The sequence below is a fragment of the Rhineura floridana genome, chromosome 7 (assembly GCF_030035675.1).
Source record: "Rhineura floridana isolate rRhiFlo1 chromosome 7, rRhiFlo1.hap2, whole genome shotgun sequence".
In the NCBI taxonomy this organism is placed as follows: Eukaryota; Metazoa; Chordata; class Lepidosauria; order Squamata; family Rhineuridae; genus Rhineura; species Rhineura floridana.
Genome location: NC_084486.1, coordinates 92986198 through 92998009, shown reverse-complemented (window position 1 = coordinate 92998009; position 11812 = coordinate 92986198). Strand labels below are relative to the sequence as shown.

Genomic DNA, 11812 nt, shown 5'->3' with positions numbered 1-11812 from the left:
TGTTTTCTGCTCAATTGACTCTAACTGATAACTTCTACATCTTTCCTAAAAGCATTCAGGCAGTAAAAAGGAGAGTCTTGGTAAAGTTATTCCCTGGTTGGAAGCTAGAGCTCAATCATAACATCCTGGTGGATGGTGTTATTTGGGATTGGTAAAGCATAAGGCAGGAGGAGGTAGAGCCAGAGCCAATGTCAGGCAGTGCCAACTAATTCTAGTTTTATCCCCATCTTCCTTCAAGGGCAGGCTAGTGCCACCTTCTAGACTGGTTGGAAGTAAGAGAGCAGACAGGTAGAGGCTGGCTGCGGTTGGTGGGACACAGTCCCATTCATCCTCATGCGATTTCCCCAAGTGCGGGAAACTCTACTGCACGCTATATCTTTCACCTCCTTTCTGCACATTTTTCTTTTATGGAGAGCTGTGCTGGGGTAGGGGGAAATTATAATAATTCTTAACAGACTGTCTGGCTCTAAATCCTCTAAAGTGGGCCCAAGGTCTCTGGAGCAGTCATTTCCTTTGATCCAATGAAGTGCTCTGAAATATCTGCTCCAATTCTGGATTTGGGTTGTTTCTTCTAATAATACACATTTACATACAACATCATTCATGGGTTAGGTGCAGGGAAGATCTATGGAAGTAGGTGGATAGAAAATATAAAACACCCTATAGAAAAACAACCTATAAAAGGAGTGCACCCCAATCTTCAGGAGAGGCGTTGCAAATGAGGGTAGGGAAGATTGGGGTGCACTCCTTCTATAGGGTGGACTATGGTACAGAAGTTGAGTGGGAAAGATACCCAAAAGACTGAGTTAATACTTTTATATCAAAAGCTTTGAATAGATGTTAACAGCCATAATTCCAGCCAAGAATGTGTGGAATAGAAATTCCCTTGCGTCACATGAATTGGTTCAGAAATAGTAGTTATTTAGCACACACAAGACAACCGTGAAAAGATAATTTGAAAAAAATTTGGTCACTGTTTATTATATTGTAGTAATCTGTTCCAAGATTCTTCTGTAATTGTTAGTAAAACTACAATAAATTTCCAATACAAACAATTTAGAGAAGAACTATACAAACGGGTATTTATGTAGCCCTAAGTATTTACAAATCCCACCTTTTAAGTCCACCTTATCTCTGCAATGCTACTGTAGTTCAGAGATAAAGAGTGTAGACAGCGATTAAAACACATTTACAAGTGTGTTGGTAAATAACGGGTTATTAACCATATAGGGTTAAAACAAGGAAAGACTATGTGTCTAACATGGTTAAGGACATATGTTAGAAACAAGAACAGCATGGATTGATGACAACATAGTTTGAGGTCAGAAAGAAACAATGTTCATAAGCCAGTTATGTGTTTTTTTAATATTCCTGCGTGGTATGCAGAATTTGGATGCGTTCATAATCTTGTTCTGATAACTGAAAGGATATTAAACACCATTTACAAACAGTAAACATTTTAATGAACACATCAGGATAATTAATTTGGACAAGACAACCTGCCAGCATACTTGCATCATTCAAGATGTATTTAACTAATAAGAGTAGCAGCTAGTGATGGATAGGACAATATAAAAAAGGCAAAATAAACTGGCTGATATAACCAGAGAATACTGTCACAAGTCGTTCCAAATGACATTGCTAAGACAACAGATGGGCACCTTACACAGGATGTATAGTAATGCCAAGCAAAAACTTCAAGTATCAAGAGATCACAAAGCGTTTGAGCTCTATTGAGCATCATGATGACAACCTCCTTTAATCTTCTGTCCATATTTTTCTTTCTTACTATGGTTGCTAACTCCTCTGGGCAGAGAGATTATGTTGCAGCAATGTAGCACCCAACACATGGTACTACTAAAACTGTTGGCATAAAGATTAATAGTATTAATATTTAAACCTGTTTATATTTGTACTTCATTAGGGAACCAAGAAATGACAGTGAACATGTTATGATTAAAAATTGGGACCTATTCCTCAAACATTCCATTGCAACAGACTCTGTTCTAATATTGTCACTGAAGTACCAGTATCCAATCCAGGGTTCAATCCTTTCAAAATAGCAGATGTTCTTTACAACACAGACTTTCATTATATTTTCATATGGGTTATCACAACTGCACAGAATTCCAAAGTGTGTTCCATCTGTAAGACAAGTACTGTTGCCAATGAATAGATTGGATAGGGCCACAGTAGAGGTGGTGACTAAATGTTCTCCTTGCTCAGTGTAGGTAAGGCTGCTGCATCCTTCAGGAAGAACTGCTTCCTTTGTCAGAGGTGAATTTAAAAAGAATTCAAACAGATAAGTTAAACATAATTTACATCAAGGCGCCCAATAATTGTGTTGTGTGACTCCTGGACCCTAGCGGTAGGAATAACTATCCAAGGGAGCTAAGAACAAGAAGTTATCTCCCACTCCTGCCTATGCAAGATAATTCTGTTCTTAGGATACGCAGGAGCTACAGGAATTCTACCAATAAGAAGAGATGTAGAAGACCACATATCTGGAGAGATTTAAAAAAATTACTTAAATGCACACCCCACTCTTTTTCCACCATGGAACCCAGAAACCACATTATATGTGTCAAAGCCAGTTCTGCAATCTAGCGTGCATGGCAAGTTGTTCCACTACAACTTTTCTCTACACCTGGCAAATGTGAGCAGTTAGAAGTACTTCATATCACTAACTAAGACAAAGGCAGACTATGGAAGCCTGATTCAAGTTTCTGGCCATTTTCAGCCAAACGCTTGTCAGAATTCTGCATTTCTTCTTATACTATCAGATAAAGTTTCACTTATAGGAACTTCATAGCTGCAAAAGTTCCAGCAGTTTCCCAATAATTTATTAAATGCTTTATTTTGAACATTTTTTGTGCAAATCATCAGAGTAGTGGTGGGAGAGGTCTATGTTAGCACTGGACAATAAGTGTATTGACAGGGAGAGGGAGCATCTACTGAAGTCCAGAGGGCTTTTGTAGACACACATAATGCAGCTTTTTTAAAAAAATGAAAACTGTATCCTTCAGAAACCTGAAATCAGATTCTGAAAATGTTTTCTGCAGACAATACAGGTCACAGTATCAGCCCTAATCTCAACTCTACATTCGCATTTGCTGTTTACTTCAATGGCAAACTAGGTACAGGTAGGGAAGAGCAACTGCTTGAAACAATGTAAGGTTTTATAGATGTTTAAATGTTTCACTTGAAAGCGAAACATTTCATAGAATCATAGAATAGTAGAGTTGTTTAGTCTTACTGCAAAAGAAAAAACCGCTCAGCATCTGATCTACCCAGAATGCTGGGCAAACAGAAGGAATAGCAGACATAAGGAATAAAATAACATCGCTCGTCAAGCTTCACTACAGGAAAATATTTAGTGGAAGACAGACCAAAACAGAAGCATCCATTTTTAAATGCTTTTGTGGAAAGGACTCCACTGCACATGTGATTTTGAGGAGTTTATTAAAGGAAAAGTGAAGCATCAGTTTTAAATTGTACAAAAGGAAAAACCTCAATTGTAAATGTACAATTTACAGAATTACTAGCAAAACCAATCAAGGAGACACATATAAAAAATCTGTTGACCGCAAACTAAATTGGAAATTCATTGGAGGTACTTGTAAACTGCTTTTGTTTTACAGAATTTTATAATGATCAGTTTTCTGTATGAAGGGCTATGAAGCACAAAGTCTGTCTCTGATGGACTCAAACCAGCAGCAGTTATGCCACTCTGCCCACAAAACTGAAGTGCTACTGCACCCATTATTGTCCACTTTGGAGGGAGTACCTGCACTTTGTCCTGAAGCACCAACTCAGTGACTTTAGCAACTTTATAATTCCTAAATTATCTTGAAAGAATGGTTGAATTATTAGGTCAAATGTTTTTGGCAACCATAATTTAAGAACTGTACAGTTTTTAGGGGGAAAATATCCCAACTTACTAAATGAAAGTAACATGATTCGTGTGTGTTGTCTTTGTATCCCAAAAGATAAGCATTGGATGCATCTTGAATTCATTAAAATAACCCTTAAGGAAGTATGGCAGTTATTGTACAGCTGCTATAAAACATTTAAGTAGCTGTATTAAAATTGGGTCAATTTAGATCTGCTTAAATTCAAACTCCAAAAAGAAGACTAGCTTGGCCTCATTTTTTCACAGATATTAATCACCACTGAGGAACAAAATCAGTCCTTTAACGACATTAGCAGCTACCAGGAAGAATAATAATATCTAAGCAGAATGAAAGTCCAGATAATTGAAGACATTGAATATCTCTTAAAACAATTAATTAGCTCATCGCTTTTTTGGATTGTTCTGCTTTTTAGAAAAAAACCATTTAATAATTACTCTTAATAATGCACAGTTAACACTGAGAATGTAGCTGTATTCCATTGTAAGCTTAAGAACGTCACCATCTAAGCACAAGTTTCTATGCAGCACATACAGTAAATCTAACTGGCAAAATTAATTTACAAAAATAGCACAAAAGGGAATTTACGGCATAGAAAGTTAGACGCTTCTGTATGGTATAGTTAAAATTGCTTTGAAAATGCAAGTGTGACTCAGGTCTCCCTCCACCCAACCACTCACCCGGTGAATTATGCTCCATAGGAAAGTTGCTGCGTTTGAACCTCAGATCTGACAGGCCATGAAATAGGTAGTAGAAACAGCAAATAGATTACTTTAGAACCACTGGTTTATTTTTCTGAGAATATTTTATTTGCTGGTATAAGTTGCTAAAAATGCACAGAACAAGTACCAATAGAAAATGTGCTGTTTGTGTGTTCCCCTAGTGCTATATAAAATGAATGTTACACAGCGTCTGTTGGAAAAGTGGCTTCATGGACATCTCTTAATTTATGCCCTATTATAAATAAAAATAAATCTTCTCAGAAGTATAAAATCTGGATTTTTTTCTTTTCAGAATCTGACTTTTTGGCAGAGATGCACACGTCTAACTTCTAACCTCTTTAGTAAGAGTGTTCCGCTCTCAATGGTCAGAGAGGATCTAGAAGCATACCATACTGCTAGTCGCATCCAGTGTGTTTAACAACACTTCTCCAGCCAGAATGGCCTGCTGATAGCATTGCTGCTGGTCAATGGCTGACAGGCATAAATTTAATAAAATGGCTAGCTTCTAAAACATAAAAAGGCAAATGTTAAAACATTTTGAAGTTGTACAGCAGAAAAATAAATTTAAAAAGTTTTGTTTTCATTCAATATTTTCTGAAACGGTGTAGAACAGTGTTTATTTTTTAACTGTTTTAATTTAAAAGCTTCTCCCCATCCAGGAAAAGAACCTGTATTAGAACTGTCAAGGACAGGGAAACAAATGATTTGTAGGTCATCCTTTCTGAAGTGACTGGCAATATTTCTTGTTTCATTAAGAAGCTCCTCTTCTCTCTCATTACAAAAAGGAAATGACCTTAATTGTCTGGTTAAAAATCAAACCAAATCACATCAAAAATGTGGTTTTCATATAAGCTATCACAGTATATAGGCCTTGAGCTCTAAAGAACAGAGTTCCACATTTGTATATTATCTTCGCCAGACTTCAGAACATTGGCATTCCAAACCCCTAGAAAAGATAATTGAGAACAAAAATTAAACACTGGAGAATTGTTTGCACCCCCAAGTGGCAAACAATACCTTGTGAAATCTTACCGAATCATCCTCAATGATAGCTGCAGAGTCAAAGAAATCTGGCCTCAATTCAGCTCGTTCTCGTCTGTTTCTTGAAGGGGGCTGAAAAAGACATCTTTTGTCAGTGTCAGAGGCAGCAGACAGTGGGAAGAGGGAAGGATTTTTTTGCAACACTTTGTCCCCCAACTCCCAGCACTAACAACTGATGCCAATTAACAGCAATCTGAACAGTGACTGTGAGACAGAGCAGTGTGGGTGGCTTCAGGGATCCCTGAGCAGAGTCAAGGAAGAAATATAGCCCAGAGTGAGTGACTGAGGGGGGGGGGAGTGCTGACAGGTTGGGGTGGGGAAGGCAGCCCATTGGTGTCACTGGAGGATCAGCATTTTGAGGTACAGTGGACAACTCCTGTAAGCAATTGTGGAAATTGTGTTGATTTAGTTCCTGTATCCTGCATGTGTCATTTTATATATATTTAATATATTGTTGCTGGAATATATGGTCCCTGCTGAAAAAGAAGAGACCACTGGTATTACATGAAAGGTGTTCCTGACTGGGTACTACGACACCACCTAAATGGGTTTGTGTTCCTTCCTCCTAATGTTTTAAGATGGAAAATGTCACTCCAATGGAAGTTGCTTGGTATCCCTCCCCGAGGTGGTCAGTTCACCTTTGGCCAAGCAAGAATCAACCTACTATGGAAACAACATACAGTGGAATTTGAAAAACAGCACAGCATACAAGGAGACAAGAAGGCACAATAAAGAAAGAGATCATGAACCCTCAAGTTAAGTCTCTAGTCATGGCAGGGACCCTGAATTATCATATATCAAAACAGTGGCAGCTAGCTGAGAGTGTGACCTTGGAGGTCGCAAACCAATGGGTCTAGGGTGGGCTTTTTCAGGAGTGGTTGGATCACTGCATCTTTCAAGACATCTGGGACCACTTCCTCCTGCAAGGATGTGTTAACCACACCCTGGACCTACTCAGTCATATCCCCTCTGCAAGCTTTAATACACCAAGGTGAAGGAGACATTTCTGGCAGCATTGTTGCAAGGGCCTTGTCCATATCATCAGGCCATATCAATTGAAAATGACCCCAAGAAGTTGCAGCAGATGTTGCACTGGACACTTCACTGGAGACTGCAGTAAATGTGGATATAGCGTCAAGATTACTATGAAGACCGACTTTACCCTTAAAGTACCTGGCAAACAATTCACAAAGAATGTATTCTCAAGGATATAAAATTCCTGGAAGTAGACGTTAGCAGATCCTGGACAATATGAAAAAGCTCTACTAGACAATTGCTTGAGGATACGATGGAGGAAGAGAAGTGGCCCTTCTTCAAGGCCCTCCCCACCACTTAGTAGGTATGGTTATTTTGTTTCAGCTGTGCTCAACTGGCTTCACTGCACATCTTTTACCACTTGCGCTCTAGCCATTGTCCAGACTGTTTCATTGCTCTTAGTTCACAGGTTTACCAAGGTGCAGAAAGGGCTTCACAATGCTGGACAGGGTGCTTTGGGAACCCAGTGTTATTTGCTGTTCCACAACATGTCAAGGACTTCAACCATGTCACCGGCTTAATCTACTGAACATCCCCCCAGACATTTGGATTCCATTAATCTCTAGGGGCAGAACATCTTCATTCCACCACACCTGCAGGGGAGAATTGGAGCTGTAAGTCCAAACGTTGACCAAGACAACATGATAACAAGATGACATCCATCCCCTTATCTCCAGACATTCCTTCATCTGGAGCAAAAACCAAGCTTGGTGTGTGCCCTGCCCTCTGTGTAGGACTAGTGACAACCTGAGGCAGTCCCATGGTCATCATGGAGGTGATAAAGTTCCAAGCCAGAACACTAGAGGCAGCCTCACCATGGACATTGAACGCACACAAGACTACCTCTGCCAGCTCAGTCAGCCTGAGTTCACTGTCTCCTTGGCCAGCTCCAAGACAGAGGGATTTTCTGGTGATGCGAGATGGAAGATCTACATACTAGAGCAACTTTCTCTCCCTCCCCCCAGTCTCTGCAGCCTGCACTGATGCAGCACTGACTATTCAGGCGAGCACAGCGGGATCAGATAAACTCCTCCCAGTTCACCCACCCAGACTGGCACCCTCATCCATGATCAAATAATAGATGAATGTGGTCTTATTATGTACTGATATGGTATTAAACATCACATACAGGCCAATGGGCACAGCACATGAGCAACATGAACCCAGCCATATGAGGGGTGAGAGCAAGGAACAGGGTGTAGATAGCCTGTCCCTTGTCTCCTAGTTTAATTTATCACCAAGGCTATATCTCCCTCTGCCCATGAACACTGAAATTGGGGTGGCATCGCCTGTGTCCCTCCTTCCCCAAACTCCTCCCAAATACATGATACAAACAGCCCACCAGCAATTATCTCAGAAGGCATCTGACAGAAATGGGCACACAGTTCCCACCCAGTCACTGTCATACTAAAGAACTTCTATCCCCCTCCCAATCTCACAGCCAGGGAGGGACAGCTTTTCTCCTACCCTACAGTTCAGTGCACAGGCTCTCACCCTGTGCAGGAAACGACACATACGCCTTCAGCTCTTGCTACCATCCAATCTCCTCCAGGTTGGAATCAAAATAAAAGGCAGGTAAGTACCCTCACCCTTGGGACTCCCAGAGGGGCTCCCCAAGAGTCTCTCTGGCCTATGGGCCAGGCTATTTTGTCCTTATGGAAACACACAAAAATTAGGTATTGACTGGGCTGAATTCTGGAATCCATCTTGCTGATGCGATGGCCACGTAAATACTGTCCCTCACAGGAATTGCTTTAATAAGGGATGTGCACCGAGAGAATCTGCTGGAGAGTTGGAGAGCACTGAAGACAAACACCAATGTCTGCTGCTGCATAGTGTTAGACCTATTTTTAGACCATCCTGCAAGAATAACAGGAGTTCAGTAATGGTGACCTTGCTTGTACACATACATTGCTTGTTACACTAGTGCAGGGAGGCTGCTCAGGTGTATTGGTAGATGTGCAGTGTGAAGGGGCACCAAGAGGCCAGAATGATAGTGATGAGAGATCTGAAGGCAATCCTGCTCTCCTTCTAGCTTCCAGGCGGACAGTTTCAGCCATCTGGTGTTTGTGGCAATAGGTCCTGTTGAACAGAAGAGTTCATGGCAATGAGATAGCCAACCTCTTGATCTTGCAAAACCATGGCCTCCTTGGCCAAAATGTTGCAGCACCTCCTGGAGGTCAGCATTTCCATTTGAAATTTGTGATAAATGACAAACCTATTGGAAAAATTGAGATCCAGTACTACCCACCAAGATGTGGCTCTCTTCGGAATGATGAAGAGAACTGAGTAAACACTGGAGAATTAACTAGTCTGATGGCTGGTTCAAATGCAGCTAACTGTAGCAGATGGTTACTCACTCTAGCCTCTCTTTCTCTGGATTTGAAGATACTGTTGATGGAACTTCTGGAGGATGGGATTCAAGTTCTATCTGGTATCTAATACAGTGAGTCCTTCACCCAGCAGTCGGGTGTCATTGCCTCTCAGACAGACATGAAGTGGAGCAACCTGCTGTCCACTGGAGATGATGGGGCATCAGGGCTGCTGCTGTCACTCTCCTCCTTTGGATGACATCAAAGAGAATCTTGTGTTGGATTGTTTGGAGGGAACCTGAATCTGCCCCAGATGGAACAATTAGTTTGAAAATCCAGGCCTCCATTGGTTGGCATGAAAATTTTGGTACAGTTGAAAACAACAAAATGACTTCTGATCCTCATGCCTGTTGGCAGATGGCATTATTTTGTTTTTGTTTTTCATCTCCACCAAAATCAATCTTGCAAGGCCGCATCTCCAAATAACTTGTGGCTCACGAATGGCTGAGTCAACAACAGAAGGAGGGAATTTGGGTGCACCTCCCAGTGGCAGAGCCAGAATGTTTGTCTCATCACCACCTCTGCTGCAATAGCTGGTGCAACAGTCTCAGCTAATTTGGATCTTTAGGTATTGACAGGGCTGAATTCTGAAATCTATCTTGCTGATGTGATGACCACCTAAATACTGCCCCTCACAGGAACTGCTTTAAGAAGGGATGTGCACTGAGAGAATACGCTGGAGATCTGGAGAGCACTGAAGATATATATCTGCAGTTATATATCCAAAGAAGAGCTGATGGAAAACAGATGCAGTGCAGGAAGCCCTCATAACAGAGGCCTCATGTACCTTTTTCAAGACTAGATCCAACTTACACTCAGCTGGATCATGCAGCTTCTATCCTTTGATAACAGATTCTTCAGCACTAGTGCTGAGGTGGGCCCATCAATAACTTGCAATTAAGCTCCTCCATAAACTCAGACCCAGGATATAAAATTTGTAAGGGGAGGAACCCTAACTGCTTTCTCAGTAGGTATGGGAAGTGATAAGACAGAGGCTACCCTGGAAGTAGAAGGCACTGGTTCAGACAGGCTTTTGAGATCAAGTACAGCTGTAACCTTACATAATAAAGGCAAGTAATGAGAATTATGAAATAGCCTTAAGGAGGTTTGCTGCTCCATATCAGACCCCTTGTTCCATTCATTATCATCAGGATCCAAGTTCTTACAGTAAACCATTTGCACATTAGAACAAGATCTAACTGGTCTCACACTTGCTGCGATTCTCCTTCCTTGACCCTGGGTCAGGAGATCCTTTGCACTCGATAGTGGGTACAGGAGCCAGCTGGGTAACCCCCATGGCAACATCAGATAACAAGATGCCTGTGTTAACTGTCCTGGTATGATCAGTAGTCTGGAGCATTATGCTAGGATCACCTTGAGGGGTCTGTATCTGGTTGCAGCCAACTCTGTTGAAATGTCTTGACATCAGAGCAATCATTAAGGATATCAGGATTAAGCTGAAATTTAGAAGATTCAGAGAAAAACATAACCTCTGGGGCTGGAGCTGGTCTAGAGGCTCCAACCTCTTCGAACAGCTCTACCTCCTAATCCTGTCTTGGACTGTCCTGTGGATCTGGCCTATTTGCGCACCAGTTCTGTTCCAAACCACTAAGGGGATTTCATCTTTGCCCTTTTCTCCGTTGCTCTGGTGGTAAGTGCTACCATGCCCAATGAGCTTGCTGCCAAGCTACTTGAGACAGGTGCCTCCCTTGAGGATGCAGATGACCCTTTTTAAAAAGCCTTCAGTATTATGTCCATCAGTGGAAGTAGTTAACAAGGTCAAAAGGCAGGAAAGACACAGTAGGGCAGACAAAGACAACAGTGGCAAGAACTATTTTTTAAATAGAAACAAACAGAATAGAGATCAAAGGACAATCAACAGGAATTAATTTAATTCATTGGAAGGAAATTCAATTAATTGGAGGAAAGAGATCCTGAGGTGATGGATCCAAAACTGAGGGAGTGCTAAAAGCACACACTAAGGAAACTATAAGGCAGACACAAAGCTAAATATATTCAAAGAGAAATTTCACACAGTACACATGCTCCATCATATACACTGACAAGAGCAAAAAGCCTAAGATTGAAGTGACCAAAATGGCAGCAAAAAGTAAAAAAGTGGTCTGCTTCAAGCAAAGGCAGAGAATGAACTGACACTCCAGGGGAGGGATAGCAAGCAACTTCCTTTGGAGTGGTATTTCCTGCCCCCAAGCATTAGGAGGAACACAGTCCAACTTGGAGGTGTCCTAGTGCCCAACAGAAAAAAAGGATAAGGTGATATTCACTGCTGAATTATTGCAGTTATGACTTTGTGTTATTTTGTTTGATTGTTTGTCTATTTGTTGTTAGCTGCCCTGAGTTCCAGACTGGAGGAAGTGTGAATTATAAGAATTTTGAATATACAAATTTTGCTTGACTATAGAATATACACTTATTTCAGCAATTTTTCAGGCTTCCTAGCAAGACAAATTCTTTTTGCAAATAATTTTAAACCAAAAAAGTACTAAAGCAGTTCCTAGAATTTAAACCATGGCCTACTGACTGCATAAAGATTTATATGTAGGCTTGAGTGCTTCCAAGGTCAGGAAGAAAACCTGATTATTCCTGAAACTCATCTATAGTATATACTGAGACCATTTATTTATATATTATATTTATACCCTGCCTTTCTTTTCATGATAGAAACCAAAGGTGGCTTACATATGGTTCCCAGCTGATCTCCCATCCAGGC

General features: G+C 41.0%; 1 protein-coding gene across 2 annotated transcripts in view; it reads right to left on the bottom strand.

The window, feature by feature from the left end:
• Positions 1–973: 973 nt before the first annotated feature.
• Positions 974–11812, bottom strand: part of STAG1 (STAG1 cohesin complex component) — a 261776-nt gene continuing 250937 nt past the window's right edge. For both annotated transcript variants that reach the window (XM_061636505.1, XM_061636504.1), the window contains 2 exons: positions 5666–5746; positions 974–5579 (listed from right to left, as the gene is read on the bottom strand). In XM_061636505.1, coding sequence (XP_061492489.1) covers positions 5556–5579; positions 5666–5746 — 105 coding nt within the window. In that variant the 3' untranslated portion in view covers positions 974–5555. The remainder of the gene's footprint in view (positions 5580–5665; positions 5747–11812) is intronic.